The sequence below is a fragment of the Nerophis lumbriciformis genome, linkage group LG01 (assembly GCF_033978685.3).
Source record: "Nerophis lumbriciformis linkage group LG01, RoL_Nlum_v2.1, whole genome shotgun sequence".
Taxonomy (NCBI): domain Eukaryota; kingdom Metazoa; phylum Chordata; class Actinopteri; order Syngnathiformes; family Syngnathidae; genus Nerophis; species Nerophis lumbriciformis.
The window spans coordinates 34,365,001-34,388,743 of NC_084548.2; the positions used below are offsets into that span (position 1 = coordinate 34,365,001).

The 23,743-nt window shown below is 40.8% G+C and overlaps 1 protein-coding gene across 2 annotated transcripts in view; it reads left to right on the plus strand.

Moving 5' to 3' along the window:
• The window catches only part of cacna2d3a (calcium channel, voltage-dependent, alpha 2/delta subunit 3a), a 303,523-nt gene extending 294,881 nt beyond the window's left edge, over positions 1–8,642 (plus strand). For both annotated transcript variants that reach the window (XM_061980175.1, XM_061980183.1), the window contains 3 exons: positions 2,630–2,747; positions 7,278–7,355; positions 7,477–8,642. In XM_061980175.1, coding sequence (XP_061836159.1) covers positions 2,630–2,747; positions 7,278–7,355; positions 7,477–7,569 — 289 coding nt within the window. In that variant the 3' untranslated portion in view covers positions 7,570–8,642. The remainder of the gene's footprint in view (positions 1–2,629; positions 2,748–7,277; positions 7,356–7,476) is intronic.
• Positions 8,643–23,743: the final 15,101 nt, after the last annotated feature.

Below are 23,743 nucleotides of genomic sequence, written 5' to 3' on the forward strand. Positions count from 1 at the left end.
AGTGGGACATTAAGATGCTGTTTCATCAGCTGGACCTTCTTGTATCACTTTTTCCCGGCCGAAATAGTCAGTGTTCTGTCTTTTGTCACATTATTTTGTTCTGAGTCCTAATAGAGTACTAAAGTTAATTTTATTACAACAAACAGATCCTGCCAGTGTTATTGCAAATGAAAGTTGTTTTTTTTAGTTGGTATTATTTTATGGTAATGTTTCAAGTGTTTGAACAACCACCCAAAGATTCACACCCAAAAAACCTCACTGAATTAATATGTGCGGAACCACATACAGTTATAACGATCATATTTCTCAACTATGATGACAGATGAAAACCGCACATGCATTTATGGATTAGTTATGCCATCATGAAAAAAATGGAAACTATGAACACATCTATTAAGCCAAGTGAGCAAAGAAAGTAAAGTTTTGCTCTGCTGGAGAAACAAAGCATGTAGACTAAATCAAGTCGCCAGCATTTTATCACATCATTGAAACTTAGCTTGTAAAGTTTTTTCAGTCAGCTTTAATTAAATGTTGTTCTGTATTTACAACCAGTTTGAGTGTGAGAACTCATTCTCTTTGTGCAGAACTCAAACCTGATACAGTGCAACTTTGGAAAATTAGACTTTAAAGTGCCTGTGTGTATATGTGTCTGTGCCTGCATATGCGGTGTTTCAGTGGGTATCTTCAAGGCCAATGGGTGTGCTGTCAGAGCATGTTTTTCTCCAAGATCAGCAGATTGCTAACTAAGCATCAGCCTGTTTCTATTCACTGTGAGTGGGACAGGCTTCGCCTCTATGTTGGCTTGGTTTGTCGTAGTGGGATGAATGTATTAAAAGTGTGGTGGACTGGTGCAACGCCGCAACTGAAGGTTGTTTGTGGTTGGTTTGAATTGGCCATGCAGTAAATTAGGAGAATATTCCCATAGTAATGAGGCTATGGTGCTTGTACCATTACTCTCCCTTTTTTTCGAGTTCAGATCAGTTCACTTTTACTATGCCAGACATCAAAACTTCTGGGTCTTGCTGCTTTCACTTTTGTTTTTAATGAGTGAAAAATGGGCAAAGCTCAAAATCAAGAGTTACCTTCATGAATGTTATTACAGTTAGATTAAAACCACTGGGCAGGAAAAACAGATTACACATTTGCAAGCAAAACATTTAAAAAAATCAATGCTCATGAATCAGACTCGTTGGACAGAACAAACGTCTGTTAATTTAGTGCACTTCAATTCAGATGTAAAACAAACCTGGCTTCATTTAGCATTATGGTATGTCGAAATAGACTACTTTCCAAACCCGGAAAATGTATTCAACGTACAATGGTTTTAATTGCAATGCATTTGTAAAACCTCAATTTGAGTTGTAAGTACATTTTAATTAAATGCTAATTGGTTACCCTAAACCAGTGGTTCTTAACCTTGTTGGAGGTACCGAACCCCACCAGTTTCATATGCGCATTCACCGAACCCTTCTTTAGTGAAAATTGTTTTTTTGTTTTTTTTCAAATTCAAGACAAAGTTATATGTTTTTGGTAAAACTTTAGTATGGGGAACATATTCTAAGTAACAACGACTTAATTTAGAGTTATTTGGACACTAGGGGAACATATTCTAAGTAATAAAGACTTGATTTAGAGTTATTTGGTTAGGGTTAGGGTCAGGGTTAGAGGGTTAGGGTTATAATAAGGCCATGCCGAATAAGTACTTAATAATGACTAGTTAAGAGCCAATATGTCACTAATTTGCATGTTAATAAGCAACTAATTAATGGTGAATATGTTCCTCATACTAAAGTGTTACCATGTTTTTTTACTGGTGCATAAAATTAACCGTGCATGAACATCACCTTGTTCAAACAACACAACCAAAACAGTGCATGAACTCACAACAAATTACACACCTGCAAATCAGTCAGCTGTTGCCGTATCCGTAATACGCCGATAGGGAGATGTTTGTTTTTACACGATGAGTAACACCATGTGTTTTGACCTCCGCCGAACCCCTGAGGGTGACTCACCGAACCCCTAGGGTTCGATCGAACCCAGGTTAAGAACCACTGCCTTAAACCAATTGGGTGATATGTTAGTTCGTTATCATCTTTGTAAAGACACTGGACTTTCCTTTGTCTATAACTTTTATAAACCTTTGGGAGGGTAAAAGGTGAGATATGCAAGAGACAGAAAAAAGGAGAGGTTTTTCATAAAGAATATAAATTGTTGGCAAGAATCCTGAGGCAAGTCGGCCAATCAGTAAAACTGAGCCAGGAGGCTATGAACAAGTGTGGTTTCCATTTATCTCTCCTTAGTGTGGTTTATATTAGGCAACACTTCATTGAAGTTCACCTTGGATTGAATCTAAGGCAAAAGAAGAAGAGAATAGGTTGAGGATAAAAAATGTTTCAAGGCAGAAAAGTTTATTTGCTGCTCTCTGTTTCTGTGCGTTGATTGACAGCTGGCAGAGTACTTTGACTCGCATCTAGAAAAGCTCCTTGCGTGCTGAAATACATTTCGAGTAGAAATCTATGGAAATATATTTCATAGTTGTGCACGTTGTCAACCGTGCCAAGCCAACTCACAACATCAACTTCAAAACGTATTTTCTGATCGCTTCATCTCTGGATATGATTGGCAGGTCCTTTGTGATTCAGCAGATTCCCAGCAGTAATCTCTTCATGGTGGTGGTGGACAGTAAGTGCGACTGCAGTATGTTCGAGCCAATCACCATGGATCCTATTGAAATCATATATATCCTTTACTGAGAAAAGCCTGGACTGGAGCCCAGTCCTCTCGGTCACATGCATGAGAGAGCTAGACACAAAATGCAAAAAGAAATGCACATATAGTAGACCTGCTGTGTTCAGTAAAATTGATAACATAACCATGCATCCACGTTGACTGTGCATTTGACATGACTAATACTGAGCAAATGTAATATGTTTTTGTGATGATAATCTTCGATATGTTTGTCATTAACATATGCATCTTGATTTTGTCAAGTATATGTACCGTATTTTCCGGGCTTTAGAGCGCACCGGTATTTAAGCCACACCCACAACATTTTAGAAGAAAGAAAAATATTTTTACATAAGCCGCAAATATATACTGGTGCAAAAGATTTTGTCATTGTTTATTTACATACCTTAATTGTTCCCAAACGGTGCCTGTTTGACGGCAGCAAAACGGTTGATCAAACAAAACAGAAGTCATTGTCATGGACCCACTACCTGCGGAATCTAGCTCTCCAATCAGCTAAACAGACTCAATAACTCCACACTGACGTTTTGGGGAATTTACGAAACTGAAACAATACAAAAATAATACCATTGTAAGTAAATACTACTAACACAGACACTTGTAAACGTGTTAGCATATTCGGTACCGCTAAGATGCTAGCTTGATTACATTACGATAGCACGCAAAAATATGGATTAAAACACTCCTGAAGACATCACAAATGGGGCGGTTTAGTAGTTATGGACTGTTTTTAGTTACATTGTAAAGCTTACAAACATTGCTTGGAGTGATGAATGAAGAATCATTCCATGCAAAAACGCTATAGACGATTGCTTACGGCTCAAGGAAAGAGTACATTTTCAACATGTAGCACTTGAAGTGAGGTAACTCTTCCAAAAGATGGCGCCATAGCACAAACAATAACACACCTTTTCAGTGTCTGTTGACGTTCTATGAAAACTATTTGTTAAATACAAATCATCAGTGTTGGGACTAACGCGTTACAAAGTAACGCGTTACTGTAACGCCGTTAGTTTTGGCGGTAACTAGTAATCTAACGCGTTATTTTTTTTTATTCAGTAATTTAGTTACCGTTACTACATGATGCGTTACTGCGTTATTTTACGTTACTTTTGATGTAGTATCGGCTAGAAACACAAGCGCTGCGGTGTCGTTCTTCTGAATCTTCCTCTGTCACAAGCCGGAGAGAAGAAAAGAGGCGCGGTCTATGTGTGTGTGGGTGTGGGTGTGGGGAGGCACACACGTGATCCGCGGTTTGATATATGAAACAAAAAAAAAAAGTTGTTGGCACGTTCAGTCCACACACAGCGTGGTCATGGCGAGCGGAGTAACGGAGGAGCTTGAACGCCCCCGCCATTGAATCGGTGTGTTTATAAGTGCAGACTCGGTTGTGCAAAACGAGGGTTTTAAACACATGCTGAACGTGCTTGAGCCACGTTACGACATCCCGTCGCGCACCCACTTCAGCAATAAGATTGTGCCAGATCTTTATGAGCAGGAGAAGAAAAAAGTTGTGGATGAACTATCCCGAGCATCATCTGTTGCGCTCATGACAGACGGGTGGACGTCCAGCGGAACTATAAGCGCTCACTTCATCACAGCAGACTGGGAGATGAGAAGACACGCCCCCTCTACGAGAGTCACCTTGCGCAGGTACTGACACAAGCAGTGGAGGAATGGAATATAAAGATATCCCAGTCACACGTGATAATGCCAAAAATCAAATAATTACAGAGAATGAGGCAGGACTGGGACCACAGATAGGTGCTTAATTTGCACATGTAGTGAATTTGGCATCACAGAAGGGAATCTCAGTCAATAGGATGGAGTGCCTCTTTGGGAGGATCAGGAAGGTTTCTTACTTCCACCCAAGCACAACAGCTGCTCATGTGCTTAAGACAAAGCAAGAAATGCTAAAGCTGCCTGCTCATACATGATGTCCCAACGAGGTGGAACTCCACTTATGATATGTTGGAGCAGCAGGCAGCTATATACTCTGCATTGACCCACAACACCCTGAAGACAAATGTCACCCTGTCTGATGATGATGTGAGAGTGGCAGATGAGGTCCTCCAGGTGCTTAAACCCCTCAAAAGTGTTCCATCTCTACTGAGCACTGAAACTTCACCATCTGTGTCAATGATCCTGCCACTGAAAACAAGTATTCTACAATCCATGGCTCCAAGTGTGGAAGACAGCAGCATCACTCCAGATGTCAGGCTTTATTTCACTACCTATGTTTCAAGGAAGATGATGTTTCTTCTTATGTTGCACTTAAATTTGTTTTTTTATTAATGGTCATTGGTCCAAGTTTAAAGAAAGGAGGAATGCCTTTTTATGTTGCACTGATTTTCATTAATTATGTTAAAAGGAAAATAAAAATGCATGTCAAGTTGATCAACAGATTGTATTCTCCAGTGCAATAACAGTACTGAAATGAAGGCAAAAAGGGCATTAATGTGAGCTTTAAAAAAAAAAAGAAGAAAAAAAGAAGTAACTAAATAGTTACTTTTCACAGTAACGCATTACTTTTTGGTGTAAGTAACTGAGTTAGTAACTGAGTTACTTTTGAAATAAAGTAACTAGTAACTGTAACTAGTTACTGGTTTTCAGTAACTAACCCAACACTGCAAATCATTATGGCCGTTTGCGAAGAAAAATCCATAAATTAACTGCACCGCTTCATAAGCCGCAGGGTGCAAAGCTTGGGAAAAAAGTAGTGGTTTATAGTCCGGAAAATATACTAAATGAAAATCCACCTATTACCCTCAAACCACTCATGACTTCCACAACTACTTACTGTATAAAATACCACTTGAATAAAATGTTGCACTGCAGAGAGCTTCCTATTCCCTCTCTCCGGTTTGTACAATTCTCTCAAAGTGTGAATTGTTTTACTCCATTTTCGTTTTATTATACAACAGTTGACTTGTCTTGGTACTTGAATGACATATATGAATGTTTGTAGACTTAATTGAAACTTCACCTGCAAGGTTTTCTGATGGTTGAATCGGAAATTAGTTAAAGGGGAACAGCACTTTTTTTTTTTTTTCGCCTATAATTCACAAAAAAAATGTTTGTTTTTTTTTCGCTTTCTAACATGTAAAAATCGGCTTGTTTTAGGTAGCTCACAATGTTACTTAAATGCAGCGAATGGGAGCAATCAATTCTACCTCTAAATCACTTGAAAAATGCATTAAAAAAACGTCAACAAAACTTCATCTACGTTCCGTAACCAAGCTGTATAGACATTGTTATTGTTAGAGCGAACACTGAAGAACTCCTTGTCTAGCGTAGTAACACATCGGCATGCTACGGTATTAGCCGTAAAAGCTAACTACGGATAGAGATAAGCTAGCTTCTACGTCAACACGAAACACGTTTGAGTCTGTAATGCACATCACTGCGACACCAAATTGTATTGACTGAAAAACATGAACAATCATATTACAGTATCTGTAAAGTATTAGCCCACATTTCATGTTTTGTTTGTACACAGCAAAGCTCGCCAGACAGCGTATGTAATATAGTTGTACTAACACGCATGGCGTGCTGCGTTTATCATGATCGATATAGTGACTCACTCGATGGACAGTTGTTCGTCTGGTCGAGCTGGCTGGGCACGTTTCCTGTTGATTTTGGGTAAGCACATCATTTATGTTGAAATAGCTCGACTCCAAGTTCCATATTTATAATGTCAAAATCTCTTTCACATCACTCTGCTCCAACGTCTCACTCTTCATTTGTGCTATATTGTGTTCTATAAGCAGCAGTAGATTTAGCTTAAAAAGTATAAGGTTGTAAATCCTAATTTGTCTAAAAGTAGTATTTTTCGTTGTCTATTATCGAGTCTGCCATGATTAGAAAACACACTCGTATTTGATTCCGGGAGTAGGAACACACATGTTGCCAGAAGTCAGACGTGCGCTGCTATGGAAACAGAAATCAATGTGCGGAAAAAAACAGTCCCGGAATTTATAACATAATACATATTGTTATTAACATGTCTGTTACTACATTACACGTACACTGGCACTGGGTATACAAAACTTTGATGGTGGGTTTTGTTGTTTTGGGGGTTTTGTTTGCTACAAAGGTGACCCATCTTTCAAGTGTTTTTTATCATCTTTAAAATCCGAAAAAAAAAAATTCAAAAATGGTGTTCTTGTGTCTCATAATGATTTTGAACGATAGGCAAAATTCCCCAAAAAAGTGCAGTTCCTCTTTAATACACTTTGCTCAAGAGTACATCAGCAGTGCTTGATATGAACCCTGGCATCCAACCAACCAGTCCCTATTTCCATCCGTTGGTACCTAATCGAATCCAAATCCCCTTCCATTCCCTAGGAATCGATATAAGCACATAAAATCTCTTAAGGTACCCAAAAGGACTGAATCCAACATCCACTGTGCAATCAGATGATGCTTTTCTTATCATTGAAATACATTATACGCGATCATTAGCTGGATGCCCAGCATAGGATAACTGTTGTCTTTTTACTACCTTAATATCACCTGCACATAACGAGTCTCTAAAGTGTGAGCGACTGAAGATGCAAAAGGATAGGAGGCGCCCAGATACCTGCCACCCGTTTCACCCAGAGGTATTTGCACGCTCATAAAATAGTCTGCATGTTGTAATCTCGGCTAAGCCAGCATGTGGGCTGTATTAAAGTGTTCCATATCTGTTGTACATCATAATGTTTGGCCCATTTCTTTCTGCAGGAGAACTCAATGGAGTGTGGAAGAGCTCATACTCTCACACCATCTTTTTCTGCAACACTGCTCTGCATCCTCCTGGGACTGTTTCCCAGGTGACCGGAGATGGCCGCGTCTATCCATCCATCCAGAACTTTTCCTTGGATCGGCTTGGCATGAAAACATATCACAATAAAGTCACGGAACAGAAAGGAATACAAGAACACCATACACTCCTAGTGTACTCATTACACCTCACCACCTTAAAAAGGTCTTCGCCCTGAGATACCTCCTGACTTCACATTTTCACGAAAGGACCGAGTAGTAGTGTGATCTATCAGGTGCTACAGCAATATCACATACACTAAGAGCTTCTTCTTTGGTTGTTTGGCTTTATCCGATTTTAGCTTAATGACAAAGTGACACTCAAACTGCTTTGTCCTTTCAGGTCGTAGCTCAGGGCTTGGGTCTGTGCCCAAGTTCAAAAGTGGGCATTAAACCCCCACACATATCTTATTAGGAGCAAGACTGGTGCACTTTCCTCTGGTCCAAATGACTTTTCATGGACATGTATTATTGGGAAGATAAAAAAAAAAAATAAAGGTAAAGATTCAATATGTGAGTGGGGTTTTAAACAAATGTCAGTCTAATTATCTTTGTTTTTTTTAATATAAATATAAGTTATAGTATATGTGCTGTATATATGAATAAAGACAGTTCCGTTTTTAATTTGCAAGTGGTACCATTAACTGTGACTACTAAATTTTAGTTTGAGCTTTGCCTTACTCAACAATATTGGTCCTGTTTCTGTACATTTTGAAATAAAATATTGTTAAAAAAGTGATCAAGAGCTTCAATATTGACTTCATCTTCTCAAATCACAGATGTATTGGACTGTTTTGCATGTTCTACTCTCATTGGTTAGCTTTCTTTAATGTTCTATTGTGGATGTTTGGCCTGCAAATGAACAGAAAGGCAACTGTGTGTGCGTACATCTGGAGTTTTGCACTTCTGTCCTTCGTGTACACCTATGACTGAGAGCCCTATCACTGACACAGAGAGACAAAAGAGATAAAAAGCCATGAAGCTAAAATCAAATCCAAAAGCAACACGTGTCTGTATTTGTTCTGCAAATAGATGTGTGTATTTTCAGGCTATATGTGCACATACATGCAAACATTTTTTATGCTGGGTGAGGTCAGTTGTATTATTTTTGTGAAAACAAAGTAGTGAAATAAAAAAAAAACAGAAGTTCTGTGAGAGTCTGTCAGCTGCAGATGTCAACACAAAGATCTACGTGATCACACGCTCCATCTCCCTCTCTCTCGACACCCCATAGCCCGTCAACTCTTTGGGCCACCCTTCCTTTGACGAAGTAAAGCTCACCGTTCTTGTGGTTGGATCATTCTTGTACTGTTTCAACAATTTTGTCCCCTGAGCAGAGCTGTGTGACTGTAATCACTCCCAGTGCATCCTGTTCTTCCTCTTCCAATGCTCCAAAGACTCCCTAATTCGCCGCTGGGTCATTTATCACCCTGTAATGGGTTCAGAGCTGTTTGGGGTCAACACACATCGAATCTGGTCGGTGATTCTATCCTGGTTGCCAAATGAGTTAAAGGAAAGTGTGTTGCAATACAATGTTGGAGGAAAGGCAGACTGAAGGGCAACGAAGTTGTGCTTGGGGATCTGCCACAATTACCACCATGTTGCCAATTCCAGATTGAGTGAGTGACAAATGGTCTCCCAACTTTTATGATGCAAAGACAGTATACATGTAAAACTGACAAAATAATTGCAGCTTCTACTTAAGTGTGTGTTTCGGAATGTATGTCTATTTGTCCAAAAGAAGATATCACTGATGTTGGACCAATGGGCCTTAAACACAGTCGGCTCTAGTTTCTCCAAAAAATGTTTGATGGGCTCTTCTTCCTCACAATATCCACCTAACCACACCTTCCTGGACCTTATCTGTGCACTGGGACACAGTCATGGATTGATGGAGAGATTACGAAAGAAAGAAAAACTGATGGAATTATTGCATGGGACACTGCCAACACTTGTATTTGTTAGTAGGCCTACACACAATATTTGTCGCATTTCAGTACTGTAAATGAGTACAGTGGTACCCCAACTTACAAGTAACCCAAGACACAAGTTTTCTCAGTGCTTTTTGTTATGATTTAAGTTGTGTGCAAAATGTTATTTACGTGTATGTTGCGTGCCCTCGCCATGAAATAGAAGAAGAAAAAGAATAGTTATACTCCCATCCACCTCTAGCTGGCAACACAAATGCCAGAAGGAACCCTGCAAGATCTGCCCCAAAACATCCGGTCTTAAAAGTTATTTAAGACCAAACCAAACACGATCGACCGAGCAGCAAACTTGCAAGGCAGCCATGCAGTCAGCACCTCAATAAACAGCTGCTATTTCCAGCGCTAGCAGACAATATTCATAATAGCGGACAAAAATATGGAAAAGCTGCTGACGGTGTTCGCAACGTAGAAGCAGCTTGGAAGAGACGCCACAGGTAGTCCGTTCTCCCAATGGATAACGACCAGTGAACTGCTGCTGTAGCTACAGAGGTGAATATCCAACAACCAACATGAAACTAACATCTCTGTGGTTGCTCTTCAAGGTAAAGGAGAGGAGTGTAACGATTGATCGATATATCAATGGATCGATTTATAGTACTAAATTTCAAATATATTGATCTGTGCTCGGCAAGTTTAACTTCAGGATGATAGGTATTCATCCAAAACGATTTAAAAAGGAATCGATCGATCTTGTAGATAGTAGAAAAAGGAAAACATTGAATTTAAGAACGGCAGACTTTATATGATGTTTAGCACTTTTAATGATAAGGACTTTAAATGTTAAGTCTATTTTTCCGTCTGTGGCGTCATTAAAACAAAAATGGCGGATCCATCCATCTTCTTCCGCTTATCTGAGGTCGGGTCGGGGGGGCAAAGAGAGAGGCCCAGACTTCCCTCTCCCCAGCCGCTTCGTCCAGCACCTCCGGGGGGATCCCTAGGCGTTACCAGGCCAGCCAGCAGACATAATCTCCCCAACGTGTCCTGGGTTTTCCACGTAGCCTCCTACCGGTCGGACATGCTCTAAACACCTCCCTAGGGAGGCGTTCAGGGGGTATCCTGACCAGATGCCCGAACCACCTCATCTGGCTACTCTCGATGTGGAGGTTCAGTGGCTTTACTTTGAGCTCCTCCCCAAATGACAGAGCTTCTCACCCTATCTCTAAGGAAGAAACTCATTTCGGCCGCTTGTACCCGTGATCTTTTTCTTTCAGTCATAACCCAAAGCTCATGACCAATGGTGAGCATAGGGACGTAGATCAACCGGTAAACTGAAAGCTTTGCTTTCCGGCTAAGATCCTTAACCACGATGGATCGATGCAGGGTCTGCATTACTGCAGTAGTCACACCGATCTGCTTGTCGATCTCACAATCCACTCTCCCCTCACTCGTGAACAAGATTCTGAGGTACTTGAACTACTCCACTTGGGGCAAGATGTCTTCCCCAACTCTACCCATGTCCGGGCGAGAACCATGGACCAAGTCAATGGTTCTCGCCCGGATATCTACGGTGGCTGAGAAGGGTCATAACAAACCCAAACGCCACAAGACAATATCAGAAATTACAAAACAAAAACTTTCAGCTACAGCACAATTGCAAAAGCTACAACAAAAACAAACACAACAGGATAATAAAAAGCTGCAACACAACTTTCAGCCACAAAAATGTGACCAACAAAACGGAAATGACAGTGGAGCAAGTTATGGCGGCGCACCGATTTCTGAAACAGAAGTGGTTGTCATTTCATCAGAAAGAAAAAAATACAAGAGATAGATGAAGGAGGCTATGGAAATTAGGAAGCAAGGGGCCAACACCATCAACAGGGATGAGTAGGCATACATGCTTCCACACACGTGGGAAGCTGTCCTTCATCGGCGACGCCATGGCGGACAACAGATACTGTACGGCCGGGTCGGGAAACTTTATTTCGCAGGTAAATCTACTGTTAAAATGTTGATTACTGTAGTTTTATTGAAAATGTCTTCAATGTTGAAAATATGAGCACAAAATATTTTCCTTTCGTTATTCAACCACAAATGCTGGTTGTTCTTTATTCAAATAAGATGTGAATGCCTTGGCCATTAATTGTTGTTTACTTGCTCATTTGTAATAATTAATAATAATTAATGTATACATAATTCCTTTAAAAGACGCAACAGGAATTTAGGAAACTCCACCTGCAGTGTCCAGTATCCACTATTTATTTCATAGTCACACTGCTTGTTTTTTGTTTGCTAAAAAGTTACTGAATCGATTTCAACTCACTGAATCGTTTCCGATCGTATCGTTCTAAAAAGTGAGAGTGAAGGACTAGAGGGCAGTGGGAGCAATTCAGATAGGGAAGATGCTGTGAGAGGCGGGTGGGACCTGATATTCAGCTGGGAATGACTAAAACAGTAAATAAGCACAAGACATATATATACTCTATTAGCCACAACACAACCAGGCTTATATTTAATATGCCACAAATTAATCCCGCATAACAAACACCTCCCCCCTCCCGTCCATATAACCCGCCAATACAACTCAAACACCTGCACAACACACTCAATCCCACAGCCCAAAGTACCGTTCACCTCCCCAAAGTTCATACAGCACATATATTTCCCCAAAGTTACGTACGTGACATGCACATAGCGGCACGCACGTACGGGCAAGCGATCAAATGTTTGGAAGCGTACTCACGGTACCGCGTCTGCGCATCCAACTCAAAGTTGTCCTGGTAAGAGTCTCTGTTGTCCCAGTTCTCCATGTTGTCCCAGTTCTCCACAGGCCAATGGTAAAGCTTGACTGTCATCTTCCGGGAATGTAAACAATGAAACACCGGCTGTGTTTGTGTTGCTGCAATCGGCCGCAATACACCGCTTCCCACCTACAGCTTTCTTCTTTGCTGTCTCCATTCTTCATTGAACAAATTGCAAAAGATTCACCAACACAGATGTCCAGAATACTGTGGAATTTTGCGGTGAAAACAGACGACTTAATAGCTGTCCACCATGCTGTCCCAAAATGTCCTCTACAATCCGTGACGTCACGCGCTGACGTCATCATGCCGAGACGTTTTCAGCAGGATATTCCGCGCTAAATTTAAAATTGCACTTTAGTAAGCTAACCCGTATTGGCATGTGTTGCAATGTTAAGATTTCATCATTGATATATAAACTATCAGACTGCGTGGTTGGTCGTAGTGGGTTTCAGTAGGCCTTTAAAGCTAAATTACCAATGATTGTCACACACACTTGGTGTGGTGAAATGCGTCCTCTGCATTTGAACCATCCCCTTGTTCACCCCCTGGGAGGTGAGGGAGCAGTGAGCAGGAGCGGTGGCCGCACCCGGGAATCATTTTTGGTGATTTAACCCCCAATTCCAACCCTTGATGCTGAGTGCCAAGCAGGGAGGTAATGGGTCCCATTTGTATAGTCTTTGGTATGACTCGGCCGGGGTTTGAACTCATGACCTACCGATCTCACTCTAACCACAGGCCACTGAGCAAAATATTTGCCTGGAGAAGACACAGCATTAGTCTTGCCCCCAAGGTAAACGCTGTACAATAGTATTACATTATTCCATAAAACTACTGTTTTTTTCTTTGCAATGATTTTCAAACAGCATCTCTTATCTATTTGTTTTCTTTTTAAAAGACATGTGAGATCTTGAAATCCATCCATTCATCCATTTTCTACCAAATCCTGGATTATATTTGATTTTAAATTAATTTCAGGTGGTGGGACTGACTTGAGATATGAATGTTTTGAATTACGAATGGTGCTTGTAAGTTGAGGTACTACTGTATAGGTATGGCCAAAGGGGGAAAGCAGCAAAATGAAGCTATTAAACTCAAAGTATATGTTAACACACTATACTGTATGTATACTTATCTTGACAGGACTGTCTCAAGTCATAATTCTGTGGTTTAGACAGCCACACCTATGTCTATCAAAAGTAATAAAAATATGTCTGGATGTATCTTATGGTTTAGAAACCACATTCCTTCTAAATGATGTGATGTACACTGTTGTTTGTGGCGGGGAGGAGCTCCTGGGAGTAGAACCGCTGATCACTTAGAGATAAGAGACAGTTTAAAACACATTAATCACCACTCACACAAGGCTGTTTTCTTCCCATTATCTTGATTATATGAGAATTATGTCAGAAGATGAATGACAAAGAATGGCACTGCGACTCGACCATATGCATTAACGCCGAAATGGAGACACATGCACGGTCTCACATACAAACACACAGGCGGTCACCCGGAGGGCAAGTCTTTGGTGTTGCCTCCACTGGAGTGGATAACAGTGGTGGTTTGCATTGAGAGCCACAGATATGTTGAAATGGAAATGATTCTGAGTGGCTGAGCCGCACCAGGACCACACACAGGCTTGGCGGCAACAACAGACTATGGTAAAGACAAGCTGGGAAAGGACTCTGTGGACATTCCACTGGGTGACTTGCAGAGCGTCACTGTCTTCATGTCTTGTGAAGCTTCTGGGACACGAACATTTTGTTATTCAGCAAGAGTTTCTTGGCATGCTGTATTAGTTTTAAAAAAATGCTCTCTGGCATGCTCTGCTATCTTTGTGTTCATTCCTTTTGTGTGGCTCGTGCATGAAACGGCATCATTGTCCTGCAATGTATCTTTTGTTGACATGGGATATTTGGCTTTTATCCCTTGGCCTCTAAGCATCTTTGACAAGACACTTTTCTTCTCTGTCCTCCTTTACCTAATCTTTTTTGCTCTTTCCACATTCATCAAACTTGCTGGCTGCAGTGTGTAACAATGAACAGCCACACACTCACACACACAACGAGAAAGAAATCCCAAAGACAATTTTTGCAGGTGTTGCTAGTGACAGCAGACGTACCACCAACAAACAGTCATACGGTGAAAAAACGTATGATTACTTTCGTCTAAATAATCATTCACAAGAAGTGTTTAAGTTACAGTCAAACTGGGAAATGATCCTGATAAATAATAAACCAAATAGATATTTAGCAAAACAAATGCACACTCATGAATATAGTTCACAGTAGTGTTGTCCCGATATCAATATTTTGATACTTTTTGGTACTTTTCTAAATAAAGGGGACCACAAAAAAAATTGCATTATTGGCTTTATTTTAACAAAAAATCTTAGGATACATTAAACATATGTTTCTTATTGCAATTTAGTCCTTAAATAAAATAGTGAACATAGTAGACCAGTGGTCGGTAACCTTTTTGGCTGAGAGAGCCATGAAAGCCAAATATTTTAAAATGTATTTCCGTGAGAGCCGTATAATATTTTTTTAACAATGAATACAACTAAATGCGTGCATTTTTAAGTAAGAACAACATTTTTAGAGTATAATGAGTCTCTTATTCTTTTTAATAACAATGTTGTTCTGAAGCTAACCAATAATAAATGAAATACTTCTTACCATTAATGTGACTTCTGGTGTTGCATGGTTTTGTAGTCTGGTTGATACGTGGTTATTTTTAACACTGTGATTACCAGCAGAATTATTCATTACTTATCGTGTTAAAGGGGAACATTATCACAGTTTCAGAAGGGTTAAAACCATTAAAAATCAGTTCCCAGTGGCTTATTTTTTTTTTCAAAATTTTACCCATCACGCAATATCCCTAAAAAAAGCTTCAAAGTGCCTGATTTTAACCATCGTTATATACACCCGTCCATTTTCCTGTGACGTCACATAGTGATGCCAACACAAACAAACATGGCGCATAGAACAGCAAGCTATAGCGACATTAGCTCGGATTCAGACTCGGATTTCAGCGGCTTAAGCGATTCAACAGATTAAGCATGTATTGAAACGGATGGTTGTAGTGTGGAGGCAGGTAGCGAAAACGAAATTGAAGAAGAAACTGGAGCTATTAAGCCATATCGGTTTGAACCGTATGCAAGCGAAACCGACGAAAACGACACGACAGCCAGCGACACGGGAGAAAGCGAGGACGAATTCGGCGATCGCCTTCTAACCAACGATTGGTATGTGTTTGTTTGGCATTAAAGGAAACTAACAACTATGAACTAGGTCTACAGCATATGAAATACATTTGGCAACAACATGCACTTTGAGAGTGCAGACAGCCCAATTTTCATCAATTAATATATTCTGTAGACATCATCCCCTCTCTTTTCCTGAAAGCTGATCTGTCCAGTTTTGGAGTTGATGTCAGCAGGCCAGGGAAGCTAGGGTCGATATTCTTCTCTTGATCATCTTCGGTGGCATAAGGGACGGTGTGAGCCAAGACATCCAGGGGGTTTAGTTCGCTCGTCTGCGGGAACAAACTGCTGCCATTGCTTGCCGTGCTACCGAGGTCCTTTGTCCCTGAATTGCTCACACACTCCGGCAGATTCAATGGGGGTCTGGCGGCAGATTTCTTTGACTTTATCATTGGAAATGCATCTGCTTTGAGTGTCGCAGGATATCCACACATTCTTGCCATCTCTGTCGTAGCATAGCTTTCGTCGGTAAAGTGTGCGGAACAAACGTCCAATTGCTTGCCACTTTCGCATCTTTGGGCCACTGGTGCAACTTGAATCTGTCCCTGTTCGTGTTGTTACACCCTCCGACAACACACCTACGAGGCATGATGTCTCCAAGGTACGGAAAGCAGTCGAAAAAACGGAAAATAACAGAGCTGATTTGACTCAGTGCTTGTAATGTGTTTGAGAAAATGGCGGATTGCTTCCCGATGTGACGTCATCGCTCCGAGAGCGAATAATAGAAAGGCGTTTAATTCGCCAAAATTCACCCATTTAGAGTTCGGAAATCGGCTAAAAAAACATATGGTCTTTTTTCTGCAACATCAAGGTATATATTGACGCTTACATAGGTCTGGTGATAATGTTCCCCTTTAAGCAATGTCAGCTAAGAATGATCTGAGAGCCAGATGCAGTCATCAAAAGAGCCACATCTGGCTCTAGAGCCATAGGTTCCCTACCACTGTACTAGACAACTTGTCTCCTAATTAGTCTGCTGACGTATGCAGTAACATATTGTGTCATTTATCATTCTATTATTTTGACAAGTGGTAGAAAATGAATTATTAATCGACTTGTTCATTTACTGTTAATGTCTGCTTACTTTCTCTTTTAACACGTTCTATCTACACTTCTATTAAAATGTAATAATCACTCATTATTCTGTTGTTTGATACTTTACATTAGTTTTGGATGATACCACAAATTTAGGTATCAATCCGATACTAAGTCGTTACAGGATCATACATTGGTCATATTCAAAGTCCTCATGAAATATGTCCCTCCAGGGAAATATGTCCTGAGTTTATAAACATAATATGAATTAAAAAAAAAACGAAAGAAGATGTGATGCCAAAAAATATCCACGTACTCATAGTAGAATCGACTGGATACGTGTCTGTGCTTGATATCATTACAGTGGATGTCAGGTGTAGATCCACCAGTGGCGTTTGTTTACTTGTTGATGACGGTGAGCTACGGTGTGTTGTGAAGCACGTTTAGCCATTCCTCGTCCTGCAGGGAGGATACTTGTAAGAAACGTATTTTATTTGTCGCCATGGAGGCGAGGATTAGTGATTTAAAAATAACAAAAACACTATTGACGGTGGATGGACTATAGCTGCTAGCTAGCTAGCCATGTCTTAAAGCACCTCTTCCTGAGGGTGTTTCAGTGTTAAAGCTTCACCTTTATCGTTAGTTTTTAAGTCAAAATACGTCTGTTCTCCCTTTTCTGTCTCCACACTGTGTCTGCTTGTAAGTACTCCGTGATTGTGCGCCGCCCAACATGCTCGTCTGATCGTAAAACCAGCAATGACTCGACGTGACGGGGGGGTGCGGGACCGGTACGTTTCAGAGGCGGTATAGTACGGAATATGATTCATTAGTATCGCGGTACTATACTAATATCGGTATACCATACAACCCTAGTTCACAGTCATGATGTTCTCATCACCCTAAGTGTGATTTAAAGGAAACAAAACAGACCAAATCATGCATATATTTGCATTCATTTCTGTGTTTATGCAAACAAGACTTCCAACATGAACATATCACACTATGGTTGCAACGTGAGCCCTGCATATCCATCAAGCCGGCGGAAAGCTGCAATTGCTCTGTTAGTGAGCTTAGCAATGGCCTGCAGGGGCCAAACAGATTGACTGCCTCAAACAGGAAGTGGCTAAATGGTGATCAAGCAGCCCAGGCTGTATATAGTGCTTCTGCCACTCAAGAGCAGTGATGTGTTTTAGTGCACAGGTCCATGCAATAGAAAGGACAGTCAAGAATGAAAAAAGAGGGGAAGCGAAGGAATATGGAAAATCCAAGCTTGGAGGTCAGTGAGGCAACCCTGATTGCAGCAGACTAGGTGGTCCTTATCGCATCGTAATTCTATTGGCCTATGGTTCTTAGTCGTCTTCAGGTCACCTTGATGAATATGGGACTGCAATCAGCATCCTGTACATTTCAGTATTCCCTCCTCTTTTAATATGTCATTGTATGTCTGTGTCCATCTGCCATGTTGGATGTGTATCTTTACGTCTCAGCTGGAGAGCTGCCGCAGCCAAGCCTCTGTTACTTCTTTGTAGACGGGATTAAATAGTAGCTCTAACTCCTGTAAATGTATGTTTGTGTCTTATGTTGGCATGTATCTAACACATACACACTACATCAGACCACCGAATAATAAAACCATTTAAAATATTAACATTTGTCCATTAAGCTGTGTTAGGCATGTACAAAACACAAAACCTGTGAAGTTGGCACGTTGTGTAATTCGTAAATAAAAACAGAATACAATGATTTGCAAATCCTTTTCAATTTATATTCAATTGAATAGATTGCAAAAACAAGATATTTAATGTTTGAACTGAAAAACAAATTTTTTTTGCAAATAATCATTAACTTAGAATTTAATGACAGCAACACATTGCAAAAAAGTTGGCACGGGCATTTTTACTACTGTGTTACATGGCCTTTCCTTTTAACAACACTCAGTAAACGTTTGGGAAGTGAGGAGACCAATTTTTGAAGCTTTTCAGGTGGAATACTTTCCCATACTTGCTTGATGTACAGCTTAAGTTGTTCAACAGTCCGGGGGTCTCCGTTGTGGTATTTTAGGCTTCATATGGCGCCACACATTTTCAATGGGAGACAGGTCTGGACTACAGGCAGGCCAGTCTAGTACCCGCACTCTTTTACTATGAAGCCACACTGTTGTAACACATGGCTTGGCATTGTCTTGCTGAAATAAGCAGGGGCGTCCATGATAACGTAGCTTGGATGGCAACATACGTTGCTCCAAAACCTGTATGTACCTTTCAGCATTAATGGTGCTTTCACAGATTTGTAAGCTACCCATGCCTTGGGCTCTAATACATCCCTATACCATCACAGATGCTGGCTTTTGAATTTTGCGCCTATTACAATGGTTATTTTTTCTCTTTGGTCTGGAGTACATGACGTCCACAGTTTCCAAAAACAATTTGAAATGTGGACCCGTCAGACCACAGAACACTTTTTCACTTTGCATCAGTCCATTTTAGATGAGCTCGGGCCCAGCGAAGCCGGCAGTGTTTCTGGGTGTTGTTGATAAATGGATTTGGCTTTGCATAGTAGAGTTTTAACTTGCACTTACAGATGTAGCGACGAACTGTAGTTACTGACAGTGGTTTTCTAAAGTGTTCCTGAGCCCATGTGGTGATATCCTTTACACACTGATGTCGGTTTTTGATGCTGTACCGTCTGAGGGATCGAAGGTCCGTATTATCGTCATTAGGTGCAGTGATTTTTCCAGATTCTCTGAACCTTTTGATGACATTAGGGACAGTAGATGGTGAAATCCATGACTTCCTTGCAATAGCTTGTTGAGAAATGTTGTTCTTAAACTGTTTGATAATTTTCTCACGCATTTGTTCACAAAGTGGTGACCCTCGCCCCATCCTTGTTTGTGAATGACTGAGCATTTCATGGAAGCTGCTTTTATACCCAACCATGGCACCCACCTGCTCCCAATTAGCCTGTTCACCTGTGGGATGTTCCAAGTAAGTGTTTGATAAGCATTCCTCAACTTTCTCAGTCTTTTTTGCCACTTGTGCGAGCTTTTTTGAAACATGTTGCTGGCATCAAATTCCAATTGAGCAAATATTTGCAAAAAAACACAACATTTTCCAGTTCGAACGTTTAGTATCTTGTCTTTGCAGTCTATTTAATTGAATATGGTTGAAAAGGATTTGTAAATCATTGTATTCTGTTTTTATTTACAATCTACACAACGTTCCAACTTCACTGGTTTTGGGTTTTGTGTAAGATAATTCAGAAGTGCAAACGTGTAATACAATCTGTGCCTGCGTATATATGATCTGCGAGATGAAGAACCCTCTATTGGCTGTCTTTTTTACATCTGACTTTTGCGACACTTCTGCCGTGTACGATTTGAGCGAGCGCATCCAGATTCGTGAGCGTGTAATACAACGTGTGTGTCATACTTGCCAACCTTGAGACCTCCGAATTTGGGAGATTGGGGGTGGATGGGCAGTGCCGGGGGGCGGGGTTAAGGGGGAGGAGTATATTTATAGCTAGAATTCACTGAAATTAAAGTATTTCTTATATTTATATTTATATATACTATATATATATATATATATATATATATATATATATATATATATATATATATATATATATATATATATATATATATACTGTATATAATATAGTAAACAGTAATGAAAACACAGTTGTTGCTTAAAAAAGAAATAACACTTACCTTTCACTATTTGAGTAGCTTTTGTTCTGCCATTTGAGTACTGGCGAGCGATCTCTGAATCCGGGAACATATCCTTCACGGATTTGTTGAAAACATCCGCAAATGAGCAGCGGTGGAGATAGTAAGCAGCACCAAGCTCCTGGGGGTACAGATAACTGACAATATAACCTGGTCCCTACACACCGGAGCTCTTGTAAAAAGAGCTCAGCAGCGCATGCACTTTTTGCGTAGGATGAAAAGAGCACAGCTCCCTCCCCCCATTCTCACCACATTCTACAGAGGCACTATAGAGAGCCTGCTGACCAACAGCATCTCTGTCTGGACTGGAGCCTGCAATGCCTCAGACTGGAAGTCTCTCCAGAGAGTGGTGAGGACGGCGGAAAAGATCATCAGGACTCCTCTTCCTCCTATCCAGGAGATCGCAAAAAGCCGCTGCCTGACCAGGGCTCAGAAAATCTGCAAAGACTCCTCCCACCCCCACCAAGGACTGTTTTCACTGCTGGACTCAAGAAAGAGGTTCCGCAGCCTCCGAAGCAGAACCTCCAGGTTCTGTAACAGCTTCTTCCCTCAAGCCGTAAGACTCTTGAACGCATCATAATTAATTTATCCCCTCAACTCCCCCCAAAATGGATTTACTCGCTGGAATAAAAAATACAATATAACATACATCCATAAACGTGGACGCATGTGAAAAAGTGCAATATATGTATCTGTACAGTAATCTATTTATTTATTTATATATATTTACAGTATGTATATATATTTATTTATTTTATATATATATATATATATATATATATATATATATATATATATATATATATATATATGTATATATATGTATATATTGTTTATATATATTTATTTATTAATATATGCACCTTATTGCTTTTTTATCATGCACTACCATGAGCTTATGTAACAAAATTTTGTTCTTATCTGTGCTGTAAAGTTCAAATTTGAATGACAATAAAAAGGAAGTCTAAGTCTAAGTCTATGAGAATGGAATGTTGCTTGCAAGGTGGCCCATAATACTGCGTTGCCGCCGCCTTGTGCTTCTCTGACCGTTCATGAGTGACTATATCCATTCGGCCACCGTGTTATGGGTTATAGATAAACCTATGGATAACGGAGACATATATAATAGTCTCCTTTTCAGGTGAGAGAGGACGCTAAAGGCAGTGCCTTTAAGGCACGCCCCCAATATAGTTGTCCGGCTGGAAATCGGGAGATTTTCGGGAGAGACACTGAAATTCGGGAGTCTCCCGGAAAATTCGGGAGGGTTGGCAAGTATGGTGTACGTTCACATTCAGAAGTGCGTGTGTGTTACATTTAACCAACCACGGAAGACACCACACAATTTAAACCAATCAGAAACAACGTATAGTTCAGGCTTGTGAAAGAGAGACGCCAAGACCCGCCATGCATTGTTTTTGATTGTTTCAATTCAATCAATCAATCAATCAATCTTTATTTATATAGCCCTAAATCACAAGTGTCTCAAAGGGCTGCACAAGCCACAACGACATCCTCGGTACAAAGCCCACATACGGGCAAGGAAAAACTCACCCCAGTGGGACGTCGATGTGAATGACTATGAGAAACCTTGGAGAGGACCGCATATGTGGGTAACCCCCCCCCTCTAGGGGAGACCGAAAGCAATGGATGTCGAGTGGGTCTGACATAATATTGTGAGAGTCCAGTCCATAGTGGATCCAACATAATAGTAAGAGTCCAGTCCATAGTGGGGCCAGCAGGACACCATCCCGAGCGGAGACGGGTCAGCAGCGCAGAGATGTTCCCAGCCGATGCACAGGCGAGCGGTCCACCCCGGGTCCCGACTCTGGACAGCCAGCACTTCATCCATGGCCACCGGACCTGTGCCCCCCCCCCCCTCAAGGAAAAGGGGAGCAGAGGAGAAAAGAAAAGAAACGGCAGATCAACTGGTCTAACAGGGGGGCTATTTAAAGGCTAGAGTATACAAATGAGTTTTAAGATGGGACTTAAATGCTTCTACTGAGGTAGCATCTCTAATTGTTACCGGGAGGGCATTCCATAGTACTGGAGCCCGAATAGAAAACGCTCTATAGCCCGCAGACTTTTTTTGGGCTCTGGGAATCACTAATAAGCCGGAGTTCTTTGAACGCAGATTTCTTGCCGGGACATATGGTACAATGCAATCGACAAGATAGGACGGAGCTAGACCGTGTAGTATTTTATACGTAAGTAGTAAAACCTTAAAGTCACATCTTAAGTGCACAGGAAGCCAGTGCAGGTGAGCCAGTATAGGCGTAATATGATCAAACTTTCTTGTTCTTGTCAAAAGTCTAGCAGCCGCATTTTGTACCAATTGTAATCTTTTAATGCTAGACATAGGGAGACCCGAAAATAATACGTTACAGTAGTCGAGACGAGACGTAACGAACGCATGAATAATGATCTCAGCGTCGCTAGTGGATAAAATAGAACGAATTTTAGCGATATTACGGAGATGAAAGAAGGCCGTTTTAGTAACACTCTTAATGTGTGATTCAAAGGAGAGAGTTGGGTCGAAGATAATACCCAGATTCTTTACTGATTCGCCTTGTGTAATTGTTTGGTTGTCAAATGTTAAGGTGGTATTATTAAATAAATGTCGGTGTTTAGCAGGACCGATAATCAGCATTTCCGTTTTCTTGGCGTTGAGTTGCAAGAAGTTAGCGGACATCCATTGTTTAATTTCATTAAGACACGCCTCCAGCTGACTACAATCCGGCGTGCTGGTCAGCTTTAGGGGCATGTAGAGTTGGGTGTCATCAGCATAACAATGAAAGCTAGCACCGTATTTGCGTATGATGTCGCCTAGCGGCAGCATGTATATACTTAAGAGTGCAGGGCCAGGAACCGAACCCTGAGGGACTCCGCACGTTACCTTAACATAGTCCGAGGTCACATTATTATGGGAGACGCATTGCATCCTGTCAGTAAGATAAGAGTTAAACCACGACAAAGCTAAGTCTGACATACCAATACGTGTTTTGATACGCTCTAATAAAATATTATGATCGACGGTATCGAAAGCAGCGCTAAGATCAAGAAGCAGCAACATAGATGACCCATCAGAATCCATCGTTAGCAGTAGATCATTAGTCATTTTTGCGAGGGCTGTCTCCGTAGAGTGATTTGCCCTGAAACCGGATTGAAAAGGTTCACAGAGATTGTTAGACACTAAGTGTTCATTTAGCTGCTGTGCGACAATTTTTTCGAGGATTTTCGAAATAAAGGGAAGGTGGGACACCGGTCGGTAGTTTACCATGAGGTCAGGATCAAGGTTAGGTCTTTTGAGCAGAGGATGAATAACCGCTTTCTTGAATGCTAGGGGAACAGTGCCAGAGGAAAGTGATAAGTTTATAATATTTAGCACTGATGGACCTAATAATACAAAAAGCTCCTTGATAAGTTTCCCAGG